General features: G+C 41.1%; 1 protein-coding gene, 1 long non-coding RNA gene and 1 other non-coding gene across 3 annotated transcripts in view; all 3 read left to right on the forward strand.

The window, feature by feature from the left end:
* The window catches only part of LOC103821426 (bifunctional heparan sulfate N-deacetylase/N-sulfotransferase 3), a 51,807-nt gene extending 31,121 nt beyond the window's left edge, over positions 1-20,686 (forward strand). Inside the window, exons 7-14 of the mRNA XM_030239094.2 lie at positions 8,060-8,242; positions 9,736-9,832; positions 10,700-10,823; positions 13,550-13,724; positions 14,094-14,264; positions 15,271-15,380; positions 15,836-15,938; positions 17,113-20,686. Of these exons, the coding sequence (XP_030094954.1) occupies positions 8,060-8,242; positions 9,736-9,832; positions 10,700-10,823; positions 13,550-13,724; positions 14,094-14,264; positions 15,271-15,380; positions 15,836-15,938; positions 17,113-17,232 (1,083 nt within the window). The 3' untranslated portion in view covers positions 17,233-20,686. The remainder of the gene's footprint in view (positions 1-8,059; positions 8,243-9,735; positions 9,833-10,699; positions 10,824-13,549; positions 13,725-14,093; positions 14,265-15,270; positions 15,381-15,835; positions 15,939-17,112) is intronic.
* Positions 20,687-22,370: 1,684 nt separating this feature from the next.
* Positions 22,371-24,349, forward strand: LOC108962964 (uncharacterized). Its single transcript, XR_001991703.3, has 2 exons — positions 22,371-22,706; positions 23,126-24,349. It is a non-coding gene; the product is annotated as an uncharacterized LOC108962964 (long non-coding RNA).
* On the forward strand, positions 22,852-22,982 carry LOC115485370 (small nucleolar RNA SNORA24). Its single transcript, XR_003946130.1, has one exon. It is a non-coding gene; the product is annotated as a small nucleolar RNA SNORA24 (small nucleolar RNA).
* Positions 24,350-24,784: the final 435 nt, after the last annotated feature.

Below are 24,784 nucleotides of genomic sequence, written 5' to 3' on the forward strand. Positions count from 1 at the left end.
TAATTTTTTTTTTAATAAACCTAAATGTCGTGTGCCCTTTTTTCATCTTCTGCAATGTAATGCAGTGCAAAGGAAAAACATTTCTGAAAGTTATTTCTACAATTTACATGCAGGTGTGTTTTTGAAGCCCCAGATTCTTTCAGGCTATAGTTTTGGCTCTTTGAGAGCAGTTACTGTGGGTTTTTTTTCCTTTTTTATGTTCACATAGCAGAATTGTGAAATTGAAATTTTACTTCCTTAGCACACATGTGGTTTCCCTTCTGGAGGGTGGCAGTGTTGCTGTCCTGGTTTGATGATGTGTACCATTCCAGGCACAGCATAGAATGGTTTAGGGTGGAAGGGACCTTCAAGACCCATATGCTTCCAAGCCCAGGTTAATAAAGCTGAGGCCTGGAAAATTCACTGGGTGAGGAGGGCATTGGCACCATAGCAGTCCTTGGGCAATATCTGGGTTTTGACTAGAAGGTACTCAGTGAAGAAATTAGAGGAAGGCACAGAACAATATTTTGAGTCAGGACAAAATGTATTCCACCTTGAAATGCAGACACAACAGTCAAAAACTATTTTACAGTGTAGGGAGACAGCAAAATATAATATGAGTGCTTGAGACATAAGCCTTTTAAGTAAAAGGAATGAAGAGAATGGAAGGGAAGACAACCAGTGAAACATCCCTGATTTTTGGTGTTCATCATGGAGGTTTGATCATGTCTGCCTGACATCCTGGAATGTGAGTATAGTCATGTCTTTTTACACTTTACAATTAGGTCTTTGATTCATTGCTGTGCAGACTGTGTAATCCCCTACTTCTGAAAATTATGATATCCCAAATACAATACAGGCTAAAAGAACAGACTAAATGCAGTGTTTTCTAAATATAACTGTAAATTAATATTATGCTAAAATCTGCCCAAGACTCCTTCTAAGGAATGCCTTTGAAAAGACAATGCATTTCTAAATATCTGCCTGTAAACAGTTCCTGAGGTTCTAAGCATTAGCCTGGCACATAGTCAGTTTAAAGACTGAGGTTTTTATATTTGTGTGGTTTAGGTTTTGCATGTATTTATGTCATAGTTTGCAAGTCAGAGTTGGGCAAAAATTTAGGCATTAAAATGAAGACTAAGTAGCTCTAGGAGTCTCTAATTATGGAGTAGCTTTTTGGATTTGATAAGCTTTCTTGTGTTTTCATTAAAATTGCTGGGATCTCTTTATGTGAAACACACAGCTGTTGAGAGGATGCAAAAATTCCGTTATGAGGCATTTTCAAAATGTTATTTTTCACTGATACAAAACTAAGTAGAGAAAACACCACCCATGAATCATTGCAATGTCAGTTAAACAATGTTCCCAATAATGAGTACTTAAATAGTTAGCTTCCAAAGCTGGAAAATGTGAGTGTGGATTAAATGTTAATCTTAACAAATTTCTTCATTATATTTAATTTGGAAGTGAATATCATTTTTGAAGTGTGAGTTACCAGGCTGAGACTTCAGGAACTGTACCCTACTCTGAAATAAGTACCCCTAAGAATGAAGCCCAGAATTTCTCAGTGCTTTGGCTGTGCAGTGGTGTAAGAGAGTCTCTGCCTCCTTCTGGTGTGCTTGATCAACCACCAGGGCAGGATAAACCACCAAAAACCACAGGAGTGTGTGTGCAGCTGTGAGTTTTTGTCATGAGAACCAGTGGGATGGCCCTGTTCCCAGAGCATTGTGCAAGCAGACGTTGTGCAGGTATGGAAGCCTCAGGAAATCCTGCCCTGCAGATGCTGTGTGTGGAACTGGGAACCAGCAGTTGGCTTGGTAACAAAAATCTCATGGCTGGCAGGTTGTGTTCCTGTGGTTTGCATTGGTACCCCTGTACTGCTGGCTGGGACCTGATCCTGACCGCTCTTCCTGTAAGCCATCCCAAATCCTGAAGTGCCACCAAGCTGAAAAAGAGCCCAAGCACCAAGAGAACACTGTTACCCACTCTTCAAGTAATATTTTTGTGTCTGTCTCCTATTAAAGATCTTGCTGGCTGCAGCAGCCTTCGGGTGAGATCGTGCTATATCAGGATCTTGCACAAAGTGTTTCACAGGAAAAGAAAAAGCAAGCTTCAGCAGCCTGTATTGTGGGTATACTGGCATTATTTCTCCCACATTATCAGCTGAATAATTGACTTGAATCAGTGAGGTTGAGGGGCTTGCACTGATTTAGCCAGGGAGTTCTGGGGCAAAGGAAAATGTGGACTGTGTAGTGATGAGTATTTTATCCAGTCAGACACATCTTTAGTTTATTGTCTCACATAGTTACTGCTTTTCATACCACTGTACTGTCTTTAAAATATTTTAGCAAGTATTTTTCCTGATAAAGTAGTTAGAATCTTCAATGATTTCTGATTCATCTCTCTCTGCAATTTTCCAGTGAAGTTCTGGGATTAGTTAAACAAATTTCTGTTCAATGTTTCTGAGAACAAAATTGTACCAGTTTGCTAAATCTGTCCCTTGTAGGAAGTGAGCCATTAGGTTTTGACTTATGTGTAATGAAGGTCAGTATAGACACTGCTGTCAGCTGTACCATTGCTTTTCAGATCCTTTGAACTGCAGATCTGGAGCTTTTCTATCCTATGAGATCAATGTTGAAGGGTAACCAACAGTTCACGAAATTTTTCTATACTTTTTCTGCCTCTAAGAAGAACAAACAATGCAGTAATTGCATTACATGCACTTACATGCACTTCTTGCAAAGTACTGTGTGTCTGCAGATGGAAAGGAAAGGGAAAATGCCCTGTGGAGAGAATTTGGTGAAAGCCTTCAAATGGTTGACAGCCCAACAATGAAACTAATGTGTAGCCAGCTGTGTGCTCTTGACGTGGTTACAGCAGTGCTGATGAACAGGAAAGGCTGTTAATGCTTTAGGCACTTTGACTGATCTTAAAATAATTGTAATCTTTGTGTGCGTTCAGTTCTAAGTATTATTTTCTTCTAATTTTTACCTCTCCCCAGTTGCAGTGAGTAGAGCTGTTATTAAGCTAATTGACTTGCAGCAAGGGAGAAATTATCTCCTTTAGCACTGAAAATGAGAGGATTTGTATGAGCATCAGCAGAACTTGCTGTGTCTTAATGTGACCCTGAACTGGCACTACAGAAGAAAATCAAAATCAAAGACATTCAGACTCAGATCTTCCCTTTTTGTCCATCTTGCTTGGCACAACCTCAATTTAACTGTACTGAGTGTGAGAAGCCGGAGAGATGGTTCAGTTTGACAGGCTTACCCCATTTCCTGGGTGAGAAAGGCATCAATTTCATCTCTCCCCTGTCCTCTCATGCCTCTAACTCCAGTAATAATTGCCATCAGCTGGGGCAGGGGGAGAAATCAGTTTGGCCAAGCATTTTGGCTGACTGCAGCACACAAGTATTCTTTGCCTTCCTATCTATTCTTTAAAACCCACCCATAAAAGCCAGACAGAGTCTGGTATTTTGTGGGTGGAATAAGAAAGGAAAAAAAAAATTCCTAAGTGAACAGGCAGTGTGGAGGGGCTGAGGAACAGACAAGAATAGCTGTCTCTTTAGAGCTGATTCCTTGTAATAGTGGGCAGGAAATGCATTGAAACTGTGGCAATCAGAAATCTTTACTCTTCTGTGATCTTTAAAATTCTTGAATGGAAAGCTTTCTGCCAGTGGTTTAGAGTGAAGCAAGTCTTTTGAACAGTACTACCATTACTGAATCAGCAGGGGAATGAGCAGCAGCAGAAAATAAACTTGAGGTTCCTGACTGTCAGATCAACAATTCAGAACTACATCAAATACATGATTTTGTTTGAGCTCATAACTCTTCCCTGGCTCCATTGTATTTATGGTGGAGACACCACTAAGTAAATGGAGTGGACATGTCCATGGCAGCTGTGAAAGCAGCAGGTCAACCTCAGGGCTAAAAAGGGAGTTGCAAGCTGGAATCTCTGTGGTGGAACTGAACACAGCTTTTCTGCAAGCATCCATGTCTGAAAGGACTGTATTTCAGATATTAAAAATACTTATTCAGTGTAGACTCTGCTCTGATTTTTTGTTCCATCCCTTTGGCAGTCTAGTGGAGCACAACCCGCTGTTACTGAGTCTCTGAATGCCTGAAACAAAACTGTTTGGAGTAACTTGGAAACAATAGCAGAACTGCTAACAGTGTGCACAATGCCAAATTAATTGGAATATAGGTGTTGTGAGAGCTGGATGTACTCTCACGGCCTGTAAACCTGTGCTCAGTAGCTGAAATACCAGCAATATTCCAAATTGGTAATGCGTCTGCTGTGAGTACCAAGGCGAGAGCACAGAATTAATTGTCAATCATAATTTATCTTCAATTTGAAGGGCTGTGCATAACTTCATTGAGTTGGGAGGCCTCAATGCTACCTTGTGATGTTCTTGCACAGATGGGAGGGTGACATAGTGCCTGTGACTAAAGTACCTTGGTGACTGGTTTATTAGTAGGAATTTATTCAAGTTGGAATTGGCTGCAATAGCTCTATATATGCTAAAAAAATAAGTGCCCAGTATGTAATAAGTGTTCATTACCTGTTTTTGTTTTTATACCAGCTCTTCTAGTTCTAGATTTGAAATGCCACAATAATTAAACTTCTCAAGATCATCAGTGTCTTGCAAGTTTCAGACTTCCCTCCACTTCCCTTTCTGCTGCAGTTGATGTCTGAAAAGAGTCTTCTCTCTGCTCTGGGGTCTGATCCTGGCAGCTTAAGAGAGACCCCTTGACTCCAGGGGAAGAAGCCAGGAGCCCTAGGAAGGGCTAATCACTCTTGGGAATGGTAATATCATTCCTTTGGGAGGCAGACACCTCTGCTTGGTCAGAAAACAGCAGCTGTAACTAAGACTCCAGAAGCCTGGTTTGAGTAGTGTCCTTGTTGTATATTTTCAATAGGTGCAGCATCCTAATAATCTTGATTTTGTAGTGATCAGGAATTTAAAAATACCCAGCCAGCTAACATCCATCACTACAAGTTGGGTAAGTTGTTGCATTGTTTCATTCTGTGTAAGTTGTTTATCAAGAATCTCTCTGCTCTTGATACATAAATTAGATCATGCTGGTTCATCTTTTCCTGAGACATGATTTAATAGCAGCTCCTTCTTAGTCTCAGCTCCGGTTTGTTGACCTAGAAGCTGTTGCCTCTAACTGGGAAATGTTGTAGTAAGGAAATACACTGTATGGAATGAGCAGTCAAAAGATAAAAGCTCTTTCTCCTGAGTGCTTGTTCTCATTTCCCTACATTTCTGCAGTACCAGTCAGAATCCCAAATAAGATCAGGACTCAGGAAGGAGAGCAACTGTAACTTAGACCCCTTCACTCTGGGGAACAAGAAAATCCTGAGGAGAAGCTGGAAGGAGAAGGCAGAGCACAGGAGAGCATCTTTGCAGCTCTGATCTGAAAATGTGTGAGAGCAGCAAAGGAGCTGCTGCCCAGAGGCCAGATTTAGTCCCAAACCATCATTTTAAAAACTGTCTGCATTCCATTCCAGTTCCCTCGTGAAGGATATTAAATCCCGTGGAGAGTGTGCATTGAAGTGCAACCAAGATGATGGTTTGTTTATGAGGAACAGCTAAAAAAGGGTGATCCTTCTGCACTGAAATAAAGAAAATGCTGAGATGCCTGAAAGAAATTATTTGAGAAGAGTGCTGGAAATAATAAAATCAAATAACCTCTTTTTATCTGAAAGGGAGGTTAAAATGCTTGTTAGGGTAAATATAAATCTATTCACAGCTACTTCCTTATTGAAGGAGGAATAAAGAAATATGTGAAGTTCTCTTTGTATTTTACAGCATTTCCCAGAGGTGGAAGATTATTAAACAAATAGTGTTATTTATTAGGTCTAGCCTTGGGACATGGCCACAAAGGATTCCTTTTGGAGCTCCTAAAGGAATCCTAAAAGGATGGTGGTTCCAAGAGAGTAAATCTTTAGAACCATAACATGCTATTAGTTGCAGAGAAAGAACAATGATTCTTGTTAATTAGAACTTGTTTGACTGACTCAGGACTTGGTACGATAGAGCAAATTCCAGCATCATAAACCCAGCATGGAAGGGAAAAAATAATCATTGTGTTTTGTCCTGGTGTGAAATGGCACCACCTGCAGATGGAAGGGCATTGGTGTGTGTTCCCATCCTTCTGCACAGGGAAGTGGGGAATGATCCACCATCCCTCTGATCTGTGATATTTACGATGCCATCTAGAGAAGAGTCTTTTTCTACATGTAAAGTCATGTATTAGGTCATGCATCTGCTTGGCTAAGAGTATATTTCTTTACCAGATTCAGCCATTTAAGTTTTCAACCAGCATTTGGTCATCTTTGTCCTGTAAATAATTAACCATCAAGTATTTGACTTAAAAAATATAACTAAAATGGGAGCTTAGGTCTCGGGTAATTTTTTCCCCTTCACTGACACATTTTTGTATGTTAGAAATTATTTATGATGATATGTCCAGTCAATTTCTCAGCCTGTACTGACATTCCTGAAATTACAGTGATGTTCTCTTCAGGGAAAGAATAATCATATTTTCCCTGAACTAGCAATCTTTTCAACTTCTTTTGCTTTTTCTTTCACGGCAGCCAGTAGCTGTTGGCAGGTAAGGAGTTGCCAGGAGGTGAATTGACATTAAAAATGTCAGAGGTCAGCCCACATGTAGGAAAGAAAGGGGCTGTCAGGAAAGCAGGTTAACCTTTTTTATGGAAACCTACTGATTGTGACTTTAGTGAGAACAACGTAGTCCTGTGGCTGCTCTGTTCCTGCTTTGAGAACTGAGATGAAAAAGGAAACTTGAAAAGGTTACACTTCTGGTGCCTAAAGGGAAGGGGTTTTCAATCTCAGTCCTACCCACAAAGAAAGATCATCTCCTAGTGATTTATCAGTGTGTATCTTCTGATTTCACTGTAAATACCAGCTTTTCATTATTTTCTTTTTCTTTTTTAAGCTGAGGACTGGAATTCCTTTACAATAGATTAACTTCAGTTCCTGAACTAATTTCAGCATTATGACCATGATAAGCCTTTCTTTTTTTGCAGTGGCTTACTTCAGGTTTTACTTTAAATAGAAATTGCTCATCCATGGCATTAGCAGATTTATTTATAAAAAGAGTCGTGTTTCTAATTTTTTAATGGAAATTAGTCTGGAGAGTTTATCTTGGGGGTGTTCTACTTGGAAAAGAACTTTAAGAAAGAAATGTGGAGAGGCAAGGGTTTGCAGATGTCAGTGTAAAAGCAGACTGTTGCATCAGTGAAAAATTTCCTTGGAAAGGGATCACTGTAGAGAACAGGGGGTTCTGTCTGCAGCCCTTCCTCAGTCCCTGAGAGCCCATCCTTGCAGTCTGTGCATCCCTGCTCTGTTCACCAGCTCAGTTTAGCTGTATCCAAAAATGCCCTTCCTGTGAGAAACCTTCCTGGAAGCATTGCTTCCATTGGGAGTGCAGAGGTGCACTTGGAGCAAGGGCTGGAATGGGAGGGTGTATCTGGGTATCACCTTCATAGTGAGATACTGGGAGAGTAACATACCAGCAGCCTTAAAACTTTTGCTGATTTTTGATTGGGAATATTCCCTGCAGTTATTTGAAAGTACTCCGGTTTGAGATTTTTATTTGTTTGTTTTACATATTAAAGTCACAGCAATAGAGCTCAGCTGCTTCCCTGGTCTGTGGCTTCTTGACTCTTCCATGAAAAGAAATTAGATTTTTAACAGGGCATTTATATTCCCCTAAAGTAGAGCAGTGGGCATTGTTTCTGCTGTATGCTGTGAAGTAAGTGCACATCAAGGTGCTGTCAGTGTTGCCCAGCCCCAGGGTAGCACTGCACATCCTGCAGCTCACAGAGCTCATGGGACCTGTTCCAGCGATTTCCTCACTGCTTGCATTGAGTTGACTCGAGCAGAAGGATGTAATTCAGTGAGGGGCCAGGGCAGTAAGGGCTGTGTGAATGTGATCCAAGGCCTGCTGCTCCAAGAGCAAAATGCAAATGAGATTTCCATTACCTGGGGCTGCACTGCCATCTAGCGATGCAAGGACTCGAGGTGTGCTCTTCATTTTGTCTCCCACAGATCAGCATCTTCATGACACACTTGTCCAATTACGGGAACGACCGCCTGGGCTTGTACACCTTTGTCAATCTGGCCAACTTCGTGCACACCTGGACAAACCTGAAACTGCAAACCCTTCCCCCCGTCCAGCTGGCTCACAAGTATTTTGAGCTATTCCCTGAGCAGAAGGACCCTCTCTGGCAGGTGAAGGCTGAGCGAGAGATCAGAAGAAAATTGTCTTGGTGTTTTGGTGTTTTTTTTTTTTAATTCTTTGTTTCAGGTTCTTGGAGAAAAAAGCAGAATATTTTTAAGTTGGTTCCATAAAACAAGCAACTGAAGCTTCAGGATGTGATCGTGGTCCCCGTCACTTGTAAAAGGCCATGAAATGCATTAGGATGTGTAATTAAAATTATCTTTAATTTGTTTTATTTGTGACTCTGCTTGCCTTTAAAAATGTGGGGAAAGGCAGGCAAGTGCATGTTGGGGTATTTCTCTTCTTCTTTTGGAAATAACAGGAGTAAAGCGTTTGACAGGCTGATTTATATGCATCTTCTAGCAGTTAAAGAAATGAGTTTTTCTCCAAGTGTGTAAGGAGAAGGGGGCATCCAAAAAGAGAAAAGAGCATTAAGACCATGGATACCCTAATTAGCCAAGTGGAAATAGATGAGATAATCAGAAGTTATTCTCAATAGGCTGGGAGCTGCCCAAGGAAGAAGTTTGCCAAGAAGCTGTAGATACCTGAGTCCTGACAGTGATAATATTAACCCAAATAAAATCTTATTAAGGTGGCTTGGTGGAAATACTCTAAGGAGCAAACTTTACTAAATCAAACATAAAAATGTATTTAAGCTTGCTTACTAAAATGTTTTCCAGCGTTGAATGTTGAATTGCCAACTTAGGGTCTGAGATTGCAAATTTGTACTTAAATATGCATCTTGAAATTCATGCTGGTTTTGAATAAAACATTGAACTAGAGGGGGAAATGTCAAGGATTTTGCATAATACTAAGAATAATTTTTAAAATGGAAATTAGCCTGTAGCCAAATTACTTGGAAAATTATAATTACTTAGAATTATGATTATAAAAAAGACATTTTTAAGTTACAGTGACTAAGACATGCTGTATGTAGTGCATTTTGCCCATAATTGATGTGATTTTGAACACAGATATATATTCTTAAGCCTCAGAGGGGTACATGAAGATAATTCTCTTCATCTCAGTGCAGTATTGCCAAACAACAGCATCAAAAATTGTTTGTGAGCAGCATTTCCAGAACAAATTTAAACCAATTCAATTGTGAAGCAGCAAAGATTGAAGAGGAATATTAGGTACTGATTTGAAATGGAAGATCAGAATATGTATTTGTGAATAGAAAGCCTTAAATCATAATCAACCTTCTCATTTAGTTTTAAAATGCAGCATATATAGTGTGGTAGCTGTTACACGAATGGGGCAACTATATATGTGTAGGATATAGTTCTTCTACGTGCTTCTCCTTAAAAAAAAATTCCTGGTTACATTGGAAATACCAGTCTGAATTGCTGGAATAGTTTTGGAATGCATTGATTTTCAGTCATAAGGACAAATAATAATTTCTGGTAAGAATATTTGTACAAGGGTGAAAATAGGTAATTTATATATGAACCTTTTCAAATGTGATGACCAATGAAATTCTGAGTTTTCTTCTCTGTTTTAGAACCCCTGTGATGACAAACGGCACAAAGATATCTGGTCTAAGGAAAAAACCTGTGATCGGTTACCAAAATTCTTGGTTGTAGGACCCCAGAAAACTGGTGAGATTTTCTTTTATTCCAGCAAGATAGGCTGTGTGTAAGTTCAAATATGTAAAACAATTAATCACTGCTGACTCAGGCTGCTTTGTAGAGATCTTGATCATCCAACAGCATTTTTTTATTTTTGGATGCCATGCAAGTATAGCTTCATCATGTAAGTTACAGCAGCAGTCTACACATTGAAAATGCAGGTCTCAGGTGTGTTCAGGTTTTTTTCGTGTGTGTCATTTATGTCAAAATGAGTAAACTTTGATCAAGAGGTGAACAAGGCAGACAAGCTCTTGTCCAAGTGGAAGAAAGAAAAGGACAGGACAGAGACGTCTTTCAAACGAGTTGGATTCTGAATTGCAACTTCTTGTATGTGTCTTGTTTAGAGAATCCTGTTATTTCTTGGCATTTTTTTCAAGTCAAGAAGTTCCTAAAGGACAGTTTTCATTACAAGATTGCACTAGTTTCTAAATTTACTCAATGGTTATTTCTCTTCTCTGTAATCAGGAAATGGCAAAATTCCTTTTATCTTCACCAATCCCCAAAAGCAAATAAATGCAAGATTTTCAAATTATTTTTGTGACAGTCTCATATACCTAAATCATTATTTTTTAAAACATTACTATTTTAAGTTGGAAAAACAGATTTCAACACTGGTACTCCAGTTGTCTTTATTAACTAGTTAGAGTTCTTTAAATGTCCTAATTCTAAAAGCTCAGAAAGTGCAGGATCTTGGGTGACATAAATCAACATCCCCTCAGTGAATTGAAATGGAATAAAGCTGATTTAGTCCCATCTAAATCAGCTGTGATCCCCCAAAAAATATGTGTGTGTGTGCGTATTTTTATTTTAAATCTTGGACTTTTATCCTATTTGCAGGTACTACAGCCTTGTATTTGTTCCTGATCATGCATCCTTCCATCATTAGTAACTCCCCCAGCCCAAAAACCTTTGAGGAGGTACAGTTCTTTAATAGAAATAACTACCACAGGGGGATTGATTGGTAAGATGGGTTATTAGTATAAATATAAAAGTTTATATATTGTGAACAATAGAAAAATGACATTACTGTTGATAATGGTAACTGTATTTATAAAGTGAGATAAGATATAACCTTCAGTGTCATTCTGAAACGAGAAATAAATGCAAGTGCATAATGATCTTACTACAGAATATCTTAAATGCACCAACTTTTGTGAGGCTTTCTTGTAAATATCCAGATATGAATATGTGCAGAGCAGTATTAATGTATTTCTTGTTACACATGCCTTTGAAAGTGAGACAGTAGTGGTTGGTAGTTGGATATATGGACACAAAAGTTATGATCCTGCAGGAAATCTTATTTCTTAAGAGAAGAAGAAAGATGCTATCAGGAAGAGGCATTTCTTCCTTTAAATAGGATATAGCAGCAGCAATAATGTAAATAATAAAAAATGGGGGCAGGGAAAGCTTCTCAAAATGTTCTTTAAAGATCAGGTAATTAGGAGAATGTGTCTGTGTGGGTCAGTAAGTGGTGCTGAGACAGCCTGTGTCCCTGCTGCCACATTCACTGTGGCTCCCTGGGAGTCACCAGGTACAGCTGCACCTGAAGGTCACTCCTGATTCCTCTGTTTTCCCAAAGTGCTGCACTGTAAAGCCCTGCAGCATGAAAGCTGGTGACATGCTGTAGCAGCTGGGGAGCACCAGTGAAGGATTATTGATTTCTTGTCTCGTTTCTTTATTTTGCCCCCAGTTTAAGGGAGAATACTTTTATTTCCTTTGACTTTGTATTCATCCATAAAATGAGCAGGGTGAAGGCTGTTCTGTGGTCTCAGTGCAGACACATCAGATCCAATTTGTTTGGGACGCCACTCGTTTTCCCAGAGGTGTAATTGCTGTGGCACATTCTCACTGGGAAGGGTGCTGAGTCAGCTCCTGTGCCAGTGGAGAGGTGCTGGATGAATGAGTGGCACTGGGAAATTGCTGCTGAGGCCTTGGCAGCCAGTGAGGAGGACATGCTGGCGAGGCAGAGCAGCTCCATGCTGATGGAGCAGCCCAAGTACAGCAAGCCTGTTCTTCCACAAAATCAATGTTTTCATGTTGCTGGAAAACTACTGTGCTGCTTCTCTTTCCTCCTGCCTTTTCTGCTTCCCTAGGGTGCAGGTACAATTTGGCTGCCACACACACGTCGGATTACCTTCATCCTAATGTGGCGCTGTGCGTAAAGCTCACAGTGGTCAGCCTGTCTAAACCTGGCACATCCCTTGGACAGGATCCCACATAGCACCCACTCTGTGCCCCACCACCCCTGCCAGGTTCCCCCAGTTCAGTCTCAGATCCTCATTTACTCCCTGTTGGTGTAGTTGCCTAATTGTTAGATTTGCATTCTGACTGCCAGGCAGATCTCTCAGACCACCTAGTCTGATAGCGTGTTTCACTGCTGGCTTGTAATGAGCTTGCCACTTTGTTATAAGATACAGGGGCTCTCCTCATTAGTCCATTAATTGGCTGGGATTCCTGCAAGAATCACAAAGAGCTCTCAGTTCAATTGTGTTTATGGTTGTGGAGATAGGGCTTTATCCCTGAGCTGACTCTTAGTCTTTGTCCAAGGTTGGATTTAGAGCAGGGCCAACTACAGAAGCAGAAGAGGATTCTTTTCGCCCTCAGAACATCAGTACTGCCCTTTTGAAGGCTGTGTAGGTGTAAATTGCAGGCTTCCAACAGACATGGCAGAATACTAAGATAAGAACTGGTCTTGCTCTTGTTGAAATGCAGAAGCCTAAACAGACCAGTCCTGCTTTTCTTTATGTAAGCTTTGTTACAGATTTCTTGGACGAGTTTCTCTCAGCTTCATCGTTCGCATCAAATCAGCCCTAACACTTGTGGGTAATAAAATTCCACTGACTTCAGTGGTTGCACTTTCAGAGCCAACCAAGAGCCCATCATTTGCATTGCAAGTAACTCATCTGTACAAACAGAGCAAAGTCTAAGCACTGGAGGAAATCTCGATCCTTAAGCATGGTCTTCAGAAGAGGCTGTTTAAATAACATTTATTTTCTCCATACAGGTTAACTGAAAAGTCAAGAGGGCCAAAATTTCCTATTTATTGTTTTCCCCAGCAATAACAAAAAGTGATCTGAGGGCCAGGGATAGAGATGTCCTTAGATGACAAAGCAATTGCAGGAATTTAACTACAGCTTCTTAACAGATGAGGAAAGCTCCCAAAAAACCCTAAAACAACTACAATGCAATTTTCCCAAAAAATGTGACTCTCAGAAAAATAAGTGAGTTCTGTCACTGCTCAGAAACCTTTTACCTGTTTCAGTGCATCTTCCCATATAACCAGCCTCTTCTCAGTGAAAGCATCTGATTGATACTAAGTCGCTTTTTCTTACAGTATTGCAGTTCAGTTGGTGTCAGCAAAAGGCCAAATTTGGAAAACTCAATTTCTACTTGAGCAGTTTGTTCTGACTGAAAAGTGAGAACTCCTGAATTTTAAATACATAAATACTGTAACATTTTTATCCCATTAAAAAAAATAGCTGCTATGTCTAGTTACATGTAGTGAGGAAGCAAGCTAGTAGCAAGTAAAATATGATCAAAGATACAGTGTAAGCTTTGGTTTGCTGTCTTTTTTTTTGCACTTAGGCTTTTATTTTAATTGAATACTCTAGAATAAAGTATGCTTAACAGATTTATCAGCCTTTGTGTGATTTTTAAGTAGTTCTGAGGATGATGTTGCATTCCCAGGTACATGGATTTCTTTCCTACTCCTTCCAATGTCACCACTGACTTCCTCTTTGAGAAAAGTGCCAACTATTTCCATTCTGAGGAAGCTCCCAAGAGAGCTGCTTCCCTCATCCCCAAGGCCAAGATCATCACCATCCTCATCGACCCGTCCGACCGCGCCTACTCCTGGTACCAGGTATGCACTTGGGATAACGTGGGCACCAGGCCAAGCTTCCACCCTGAATCCTCTCTCTATGTCCTGTCAGGATATATCCCTATAGTCAGTGACCATCTGTGAACACCCATGGGCTAAGATAGCTGTCATATTTTAAAATACCAGTAACCACTTTTTCAAGTTATCTATGATGCAAGCATATAAAAATGATTACTTAATTGATTAATGCAATCAGCACATACAGAAATTAGTATATAGACACAGTTATCTGGTTCATTATCAAAATACAGGATAGACTAAGAAATTTTTGTCAGTAAGAGCAATGAGTTTTGCCTTGTTTCCCCAGCTTTTGTGGTCTGTAAAGTTCCAGCAATGTCACTCCTTTTACAGCATCAGCGATCCCACGAAGACCCTGCAGCTCTGAAATTCAGCTTCTATCAGGTGATCACAGCTGGGCCTCGAGCCCCCTCTGAGCTCAGAGCTCTGCAGAAGAGATGCCTGGCACCTGGATGGTATGCTACCCACATTGAAAGATGGCTCGCTTACTTCCCACCTTACCAGGTGAACAAGACTCTTGACATCTTCATCCTATCTATCTATCTATGTGTGTGTATATATTGTCTTTAAAATTTACCTTTGTCAAAGTCTTGCCTACCGACTGCTGATCTTGGGGATAATCCTACAAATCATTACCCTCCTTCTGGCCCCGTGTAAGGTCAAGCTTCAAAAGATGCACATCCTAAGCCCTGGATGTCATGTGATAACAGCAGACCAGGCAGACACTATCACATGATTGGTATCTCCTTGGGGATTTATTTCTGGAATGGCATTTTGTGACATTGGCAGCGTGTCTGGCACTGCTCCCCACCCAACAGTTAGAGGGAGGTTGGCTGCAATCCCAACCTCCTGTTTATCCAGGGCTCTTGTAGCTGAGACAAGTTGGCTGGAGTCTGCACCTTCTGTTTCCCCAGAGTGTGCCAAGGAAGCTCTGATGCATCTAGCTGCTGTTATTCTCCACATACTCTCTTTTCAGCCAGCCTTGTATATCTCTTCATGAGATGCACAATGCTGTAATACCCTGACTCTTGAGTGAAATTCTCCTCATTATGTTTTCATTAGCTTTTCTCCACAAGTAACCCATGAGTATTGAATAATGCACACTGTCATGCAGATTTTTGCCAGATTTTATGTCCCACAGTGATAATGAAGAATCAGCCCTGATGGCCTTATGTTTTATCTGGAAAAGTAGTAGTCATTAATATACTTTTTTCTTGGCTGGGCCAGTCTCTCTCACTTTCCTGACAGTATTTCTTATCTTTCTAGATCCTTCACTGCTATTTCTCTGTTGTCACAACAGCTTCCAATGCAATATAATTTCAGATTTAATTAAAATGCTATTCCCCCTGCTCCCAGGTCATTAGCGATGATGTCAATTAAGGCTGGGCCCATTATTGTTCCCTGGGGCAGTACTCTCCATATGATGGAGTTTTAGAGAGGTGGAAGTTTCAGCTGCAAGCCTGAAATAATGAATTTCAACTTAAACCTCCATTTATTTTCTCTGTTGTAGTTGCTGATTATTGATGGACAGCAGCTGAGAACTGACCCATCTACCGTAATGGACGAAGTACAGAAGTTTCTGGGAGTCTCTCCTCATTATAATTACTCTGAAGCCCTAACGTGAGTTAATCACTTCATCATTTTCACTTGTTCCTACATTCCTAAAATACCAGCTAGTCTGTAAGTCAGCTCACTGCAGAACAAAGCCCTTCATAGTTCCTTGAGCTGTCAGTGGGGTGAATTGTTCAGAACACAGTTTGGGGTTAAATTTTCTGTGCATCATTCACTGAGCCACTTGGCTGTTACAGAAGTAGAGCTCTGACAGACAAAGTGCTGCTTTGTGAGAATTGCATATGAATTTTGAATGGATCCAAATGAATTTTACTTCCATAAGTGGAACATGAAATGCTGATATGCAGAAACAGAAAACAAGTAGAATAATTTCTCTTTATTTTTGGCATTAGCTGAAAAACAGATTCAGTTATATCAGTCAGGAATGCAACATCCACTCTTTTGGATTCTGACTCCTAGATTTGGTTTCACACAAATTTTACACTGCACAATGTTTGTTTCAGGTTCGATTCTCATAAAGGATTCTGGTGTCAGCTCTTGGAGGAAGGCAAAACCAAGTGTCTTGGAAAGAGCAAAGGCAGAAAATACCCTCCTATGGATTCTGAGGTAAAGCATGCTGTTCATTGGCATGGTACAGGAATTCAGTTGGCACATACATGACACGAGCAAAATCATGAGAAAGGAAAAAAGACAAAGTTAAGTAGGAGTTATTTATTTGGCTACCTTTCCCTGAAAGGAAATGTTTTAGATGGCTGTGGGCTGCATAGACATTCAGCTCTTTATTTCAAATGTGAAGATTAAAACATTAAAAAACAACAGCAATGAAAACCCCCCACAAATTCTAAAACCTGGCACCCCTGAGAAAACTAAATGTGCTGCTCCTGAAGTCCTGTCCCCTTTATCTTAAGCAGCAGAAGTTGCACAGTGCAGGTTTTTTCTCAGTCATGATCAGATAGGTGTGTTTGTGTGGTCCCTTGTCTATGAGCCTAGCTAGACTGTGACAGGTAATGCAGGCGCTCCTGTAATCCATTTTAAGAGAGGCTAGGTTCTGTTTCTATGAATATTCAAAATACCTTCCCCAGACAAATGCTCCAATGGAGAAATTGCAGTCAGATCAAATGCTGCAGCCTGTACCCAAGGACAGTTCAGTCTCCTATTCTAGCTCTAACATCCATGTTGATTCTGTCTTGCATTGCCATTTCATTTAGCCTGGCTAAAATGCAAATTAAAACCTTCAGTTTGAACAGCTGTAAGAATTAATGTACCAAGGACTTTCTCCTCATGGTACTTAAATTATAAATAATTTCAAATCAGTAGAGTCATACCGATACAAAACCATTGGGTGAAAAGGATTTTGGTCAGAGATAAGATAAGACTATGTGCAAACTCTTGTCTTTTTCAACTCTAAATGATTCTCAAAATGGGGGTTGCCAACTGATAGAAGTCTACATACAAAGATATTTTAGTAGCTGTTATTTCAATCGCACTGTAATATTAATATTTCCATCATATTTAGAATTATTCTAAATGTACAAGACTAAGAGTAGAATTTAATTCTGCTTTGACTTTGGTGTTCATTTTGGACAACCTTTGTTTCCCTTGAAATTACCTTTCAGAGTTCAGCTCCTTGCATGCAGTAGATAGCATAAAACAATATAAATTGCTTAAAGGAAGTAAACTTTTCATACAGGTCAAACCAACTTTGAAACCTCAAATTCACAGCAACTGCAGTACAGCATTTTATTAAATAAAAACCTGTCCTTTTGTATCCATCCATCAGTGCAGGGCCTTTCTGTCGAGCTACTACAGAGATCACAATGTGGAACTGTCAAAACTCCTCCACAAACTGGGACAACCCTTGCCATCGTGGCTGAGACAGGAACTACAGAAAGTGAGATAGCATTGGGAAAGAGCTTTTTGAAACCTCCTTCCACCCTTCAGTTGTCATACCTGAACTTTCCAGTGGCTACCAGAAGGTCTTGTAAGATATACCTCTTCAAAAAGTGTAAAGGTTAGAAATAATTTCCATGTGCTGGCATGTGGATTGTAAAAATACATGTGTTCCTTGGAGCTCTGGTGGGCCAAATCTTTCTCATAAACATTTCTGGGCCTGTGGACTTGTGGACTACTGTGCACATATATGGAAGTTATTTACAGCTGGTCTAAGGTCAGAGATACATGACCTGTCAGATTTCACGGTAAATATTCACATTTTTGTATATCAGTTTTAAAGTATTGTGTCTCATTAGGTTTTGTAGCCCTTAGTTGGACCACCGTCAGTTCTTCTTAGGATTTGGTTATTGTGTTGCATAGGATAAGATAATGAAATGTAGCACAAAATGCCCAGAGTACTTCTGCCTTTGGAATCAGCTTGCTAATGCCCAAAGTGTGTGCAAACACTGGGGAGCAGTACAGTTATCACCTGTCATTTAGCTGGGCATGGCAACAAATGCACCCAGCAACATCTGCAATCCACAGGTGTAGAAAGAAAACCACAAAGAAGCCAAAACAGAACCTGTGATTATATCTGGTAACAACAAACCTTCACAGTGTGGGAAGGGCCTTTGTCTGTAGTTGAAATGTCTGATTTTGTACTGACTGAGGTGTGAATTAACTGAGCAGAGATTTGTTTGGATATGTGAAGCACACCAGTTGCAGTATTAGACTTAAACACTTGTGACCCAGACTGGAGCAGTGCAGGGAAGAGGCTTTCATCCCTGGTTCTGTGAGCAGCCACATCCAAGCACTGCACTCTGGGCTTACATTGCTCTGAGTCAGGAGTGAGTCCACTGAAATGAATTAAAAACTCCTAAAAAGCAGCAAAAGATCCTTACTTTAATTGCCTTAATTTGCACCACTATTTTTCCTTAATTTATTTGCCTTGAAACTATGCTTTTTCCCCCTCAGTCTCATCAAAACTGTAGCATCTTTCTGCAAACTTCAGATGACATCAGCCGTAAAAATTACCAGATTTCCAGATGAAAATAGCAGTTCTGTTCCCAGATACATTAAACATGTTTGGTATTAAATATCAGGAATAAGCTTTAGAGGGGACAAAAATAAATACAGTGTGTAGTCGTGGTAGAAAATTACACTCAAATCATGGGAAAACACAAATATCCACCCTTGCAGGCAGATATTCGTGATAGTTCTCAACAATACATCTCTCAGTGCATCAGTTTAGATGTGGGATAAAGTCTAATCAATAGTGCTTGGAAGTTGAGGAAGATCATTGGAAGCTTCAGTGTAGCCTTAATGCTCCTCACAGAACTTTGCCTCTGAGTGTTTCTAAAGGCATGAAGGATTAGTGAAAACAAAAAAGAACCACAGTACTAAATGCAAGGCTTTATTCAGGAGCTCTGTAATGTTTTCATCATTTGTTTCAGGGTGAATATTTTAAAACATACATCAGATGGTGGGAAAACTTCCTATGTCTCAGTGCTGTTTTACGACATTTATGTAATCATGCAATTGAACTTTCAAGGTAATGGAATGGAAACTAGTCTGTTATTCCCTAAATAGAAAACAGATGTTGAGATCCTTACTGTTCCTCTAACTGGTAATCTTTATTATTTATTGATTTTGTCTATGTAATATGTGGTTTTGATAGGCCTGTAAAGAAAAATATCTAGACAGATTTGCTGTATATAACAATATTCTTTACGCAGCACATTTTTGCTAAGGGAATATGCATGATTAAGGATGAGGACCTACTAGAGTAGACATTTTTTAAGATGAACATTTCTATTATTTATTAGAATGAGAATTTCATTTCACTTTAAATATTCAGTCAAATGGATTTGTCTCAAAAGCTGACTTGTCTTAAAGTACTTCTTATTTGATAAAAGAAACACTCTGGTCTCTGAACATCTGTAAAAGCAAATACTCTGCATGCTACGGACTGCTCGTGCATCCTGCAAGCATCCATATAGATTTGTTACAGTTAAATTGAATAACTGGAGAAAATACCTGGGGTTTTCATCCTGTCATGATTGATTTTACTCTTGATACAACCTGGTGTAACATCATTCAAATGTTTTAAAAATGCAGGGATTGCACAAAGCTCCTGTTGTGCATTGCTGCCCCAGTTCTCCGTGTTCTTCAGTGAAACAGTGTTATAAAATCGAGGAAAATGGGAAAAACCTTGGGCAGTGTGAAGTGCCTGATGTTTTCAGGGTGAGAACACAGAATGAGTACCTCCTACATGCAGGAGGAATGGCCTTCAGTATCATTCCTAGTTCATTCTTTGTTTTAAAGAATTCCCTCTCTGTCTTCTTGCCCTGGGAATGCAAGGCCCTGACAGATTGAGAATGAGTGGGCAGTCAAGGACAGAGGGGTGACATTGGTCACATTGTCCCCTGGGGAATTTTACAGCCCATCTGTGGTCACCATGAGGCACTGGGACAATAAATCCTCCACATGCACGGCCTCGGCCTTGGGTGGATTGTTAGCTGTTTGTAAAAGGATGGTATGAAGCCGTGGGGGGTTTTATTCCAGAACTGTTCTATTGAAATGTGTTCTTACATTTAACAGGAGCCTTTAAAAAGCACTTGTAACACACAGCCAACTTGGTGAAGGAGGAGGAGGCTGGGCACAGCGTGCAGACAGCAGCTGGGTGTGTGTCAGGGGATGCACCTGAGTACAGGGCAGTGACCAAGTCATGCCCCACGAGTTACCTGACAGAGTGTAACCTCTTCTGTTCACAGCTTACCTGCAGTCAGTGTTTGATTTCCAAAAGTACACCATCAGTATTAATACTCTTAAAAAGCAGGTTTGTTACAACAAATCTGTTTGCTAGTCCAAGCCAGATGTTTCCTTGTGGCTGGTAAGACAGCCATGGTTCCTGTTCCCCCGGTAGGTAACTGCACAAGCAATTTCTTTAACAACTGCTTGGTTTGGGGAGTTTCATCTTCATTTTCATAAACATGATTCTGACATTTGCTTTATCTGGACATCAGTGCCATTAAAAAACCATGTGTGGTTCTGAGCAGCTACTGACCATTTAGGGGTGTCAACACAGAGCCTGATCAGAAATCACTAATTATTTGAGCTAACATTCCTGAGAATACTGTGACATTTTCCCAGTTTTACTTGTGCAGAAGGAATGAGTTTGGATGATTTGCAGACTATCTTGTACAGAATATCCTTTTTCATTGCTTAAAAATGTGAAACTTCCTCAGGAAGAAATTAAATAGATATTTCAATGTTTATAGATGTAATACTCTTGTCATTCACATTGAATGAAAATTGCTGGAAACATTTTTCTCCGAGTTTTTTTTAAATAAAAAATAGATATTATTCTGATAGTGGCATGGTATTTGAAGTGCAACAATAAACTCTGATAAGAAAATGTAGTGCTGTGTGAAAGTGACTTTCTTGTTCACAGAAGTTGTCCTTTTCCAGGTTGGTTAGCAGCTATTGCAGCTTGACGCTGAGCTCTAATCCAGTCCAGCAGCACAGGAGCAGCATGAAATGTTTTCAGAAATGAAAAGTACTGCTTACTCTGGCTGTGAGTGAATATTGCTGCTTTATGCAGCTGCTTGTTTTACTGCTTTTGCTTCCTGCTTACTTTTTGTTTCTTGTGCCAGCACTTGCTAATGCGCTGGAGAAACATCTCCAGAGTTGGCTCTTTTTAAGATAACAAGGAAAATTTATTCAAATCATTTGCCTTGGGGCTTCAATAGTTGTGCCAATGCATCAGCCTACACAGACATGAGAAAAGCTTTCTTTGGAGAAACCTCCGAAGATGGTATGAATGTTCAAAGGAAAATTCACTGTTATCAACAAATTCAGAACAGAATACAAAATGGTACTTATCTAGCTGGGTAAAATCTGCTTAGGGGAGTGTGGGAAATAGGAAACCTACACTAACAAAATAGTGCATTCATTACAGAGAAATGATGCAACTTAAAATTAAGAACTCTAAGTTTCTTGTATAACACCCATCTCTGTGAGCTCTTTAAAAAACAGTAAAGTAGTAACAATAAGAAAAGGGGAAAGATCCTTGCTACAAATATAATAGCTTTTTGGCCTCTGTCTTTGATTTATCTGCTTTCATATCATATTTCTCTTCAGTTCTTCCAGTCCACCAATTCCTAGAGCTCAAAGGCAAAAGATGGTTTTTTTGTTGTTGTCTCTCTGAGCGACATGGATGGAGAAAGCCCAACAGTCAGCAAAGGGCAAATCCCAGGAGCGGCCAAGTGACCAGCAGCTGAAACCAAGAGCCAGGGGAACCTGAGTGGAGGAGGAATTCAGACCAAGTAAGGGTATTCGTCCTCCCTGGACTGAGGATGACTAATAATAGTTCAATAAGCTGCTGGGGTGTGAAAGTTACAGTAATTAGGGGAGATGTAGATTTGACATTAGGAAGCATTTCTTTATGAGAAGGTGTTCAGACACTGGAACAGGCTCCTTGGAGAGGGAGTTGTTGCCCCAGGCCTGTCAGTGTTTAAGAATCTTTTGGAAAATGCCTTTAACAACAGGCTTTAACTTCTGGTTGGCCCTGAGGTTGGCATTTTGGCCTGATGATCCTTGTAGGTGCTTCCCAACTGGAATATTCTGTTCTGTTCTATCCTGTTTGAACTCTAAACGACCTGGCCTGGTCGTTTGGCCAGGGTGCAGCTGCTCACATGCACTGGAAAAAGAAAGTAAACTGTGTTCACCTAGAAGGATGACTTCATTTGTCTAGCACATCTTTCACGACCTGTGATTTTTATTTTAGTCCACGGTTTGCAAGTACGGAGCAGAATTATTGTGGCATTTAAGGCCATCTGGACCAAGCATACACACACGTGGATATATACACACAAAGCAGCATCGCTGCCTCAGCCAGCTGAAGGTCTCTGTCTTCTTGTGGAGAATGCCTTAACCCGTTTCCCCCCGGGGATGCTGCTCGGTATCTTCGGGAAGGAGCGGGATTCAAAAGGCGGGAAGGATCGACCCCATTTCCGTCAACGCCTTCCCCTTGTAGCCGAGCTCAGTGCGCGTGCGCTCCGTGGCCTCGCCCAGTGCCGGAAGCCCCGCCCCCAGCCCGGAGTCCCGGATGCGGCCAGTTCCCGCCGCCGGCGCGTGAGGATAGGTCGCGTGCTGATGGGGCTCCGCGTGGGCGGGCGCGCGGCCCGGCCGTTGCTGCTGAGGGGGGGCGCGCGGCGCGGCCGTTGGCGCTGAAGGGGGCGCGCGGCGCGGCCGTTGCTGCTGAGGGGGGCGCGCGGCTCTGCCTTTGGCGCTGAGGAGGGCTCGCGGCTCGAGGTGGGTGGCCGCGGGAAGCGTAGGGGAAGGGTGAGAGTGAAGGTGAAGTGGCAGTGTCGGCGGCGGTGTTCGCGGATCGGGCGCCTTCTCCACGCGGGCAGAGGAGCGGAGCGGAACAGACAGAAGGTAGGCTCCATGAAGGCGTGGGCTGCGTAACAGGGAGGTAGTCGGCCGCGCGAGGCCGGGGCCTGGGCCCCCATGAGGGAGGGAGAGAGGAAGGGAAAATGGCGGCCGCCACGTGGTGACGATATGGGTGGTGGGGGAAGCAGAGATCCATGACTCCATGGGAGCTGCCGCCTGTGGCTCACTCCCTTCCTAGACATGGAAGAGCAGGGCCTTGCTAATTGGCATAACTTTTACCCTCTTGTGGGTATGAGTCGTTGACTGTGGCAAGTTACAAACCGATTCTGCCATGGGGTTAGCCATCTTCCCCTTTTTTGGGTGTTTTTTTGCTGATTGGTTTTTCAGGTTTCTCCCCCTTTTTTCCTTCAGTAAACTATTACAGCCCAGTTTTTAAACCTTTTTATCCTTTTTTAATTCCGCAGGAGCACAGAAGCTGAAAGCATGGAGATGTAGTTGTTAAAGATCCTCTTCCCAAAAAGTCTGTGTCTGGCTGTGCCTAATATGCTCTTCAGAGGTGAGATTTGGGGCAGGAATAATACCGATTTCATATTTATGTTTAACGATTACTCTACTGTGACTTGTCCTTTGAAATCAAGGTATCGTGGTGTTTTATTTTAATGCATGCTTCATTTTTATGTGTTTTCGGGACAGAAAAGTGTAATCAAGTGCATTAATGTGACCAGAAGGAATTGGGTTTGGATATAGAGACATTAGAAAACGTAATCCGTTATTCCTGGCGTAAAAAATACGCTGCCAGTACTTTGCCTGCCAAACTGGAAGCATCCGAATGCACAGATTTCTCAGGGATATCCTGGGCAAGAGGAGTGTCTTTTTTTTATAAGCGTGTGAGCACGAAGAGAAATCTGCAGGTGTAGGAACAAGGGAGATTGGAAGTTAATACCAACAGCTTCGTTTCAGAGCAGCTTTACAATTTCTGGGAGAGCATCCTACTGTTTGGTGATGATTGCTGTTTGTTTGTGTTTCCAGTAGCAATATTAAACTGCCTCCAACTTGTTTTTACAGGGGAAAAACCCTCTTGAAAGAAGATGGGGCTAAATTCCACATATGAATTCTAGGAGTAGCTGTGTCTAAACCTGTTCGTTTTCAGTTAGGGTAGGGTAGCTGTGTTTATTCGTCTGGAATTGATGCCTTTTTAGAGGAGTAATATTTCTGGTTATCAAGCAGAGCTAGTAAAAGCTAATTTTAGGCTAGGTCTTTACCTCGATTTTTAAACAAAGTTAAAATTTGTAGCTTTAATGAGAGCTTCTGCAGTCCATCTGATCTTGATGAAGAGGGGCTGGAACCCAACTTACTGTGCCTAAAATTAGCTTTGACTGCTTCTATACAGAGAGATGCAGTTAGGATGTCATTGTGTGCTGCTCCTCTGTTTGGGCTGTCCTTGAGCCTTAAGCTATTACAGTACTGGTTTTGGTAGTTGAGTGGCTGTACTGCACCTTCAGGGATGGCTCCTCTGCTCTCAGCGTGTTAGAAAGGTTGTTGCAATGAGTGTGCCTGTGCTGCAGAAGCTGCGGGTAAGTTTTTGAAGTCTGGAAAATGGAAGTGGAAAGCCCTGCTGTAATTTTGGTGTCTGTGTGAATGTAAAGCCTTTAAATGTATGAATACGTCAATAAAGAGACATGACTGGCTGCAAGTGTGGTTCCTTTCTGAAAAACTGCTGATAACTAAAACTTGACCTATACATGTTGGTCAGGATGCTAAATACACATGCCAAATCTGCTGGTCATGGGGACACACCTTTTGGGCAGAATCTGTGGTTTCCGGTGGCTGATGCATTGTCTGGGAATTGCTCCAGAAGTGGTATGGCTTGAATCAGGTAAGTGCTGTAGGGCAGAAACAACAACTTTAGAGTTGATTTTTGCAGTTGCTGAGGGATCTATACTACAGAAAATTGATATAGATCCAGCAGATGGTGGATCATTGCATACTCAGACAAGATACTTAAATGTACTGTCTTACTGAATACCAGCTGTGCTGGCACAATCTCTTATGGAATATCTTTCAAATAATGTATTATTTGCAAATAGTTGGAAACTGAAAAGTTGGAGGGAAAAGGAGGGTTT

The sequence above is a fragment of the Serinus canaria genome, chromosome 4 (assembly GCF_022539315.1).
Source record: "Serinus canaria isolate serCan28SL12 chromosome 4, serCan2020, whole genome shotgun sequence".
Lineage (NCBI taxonomy): Eukaryota > Metazoa > Chordata > Aves > Passeriformes > Fringillidae > Serinus > Serinus canaria.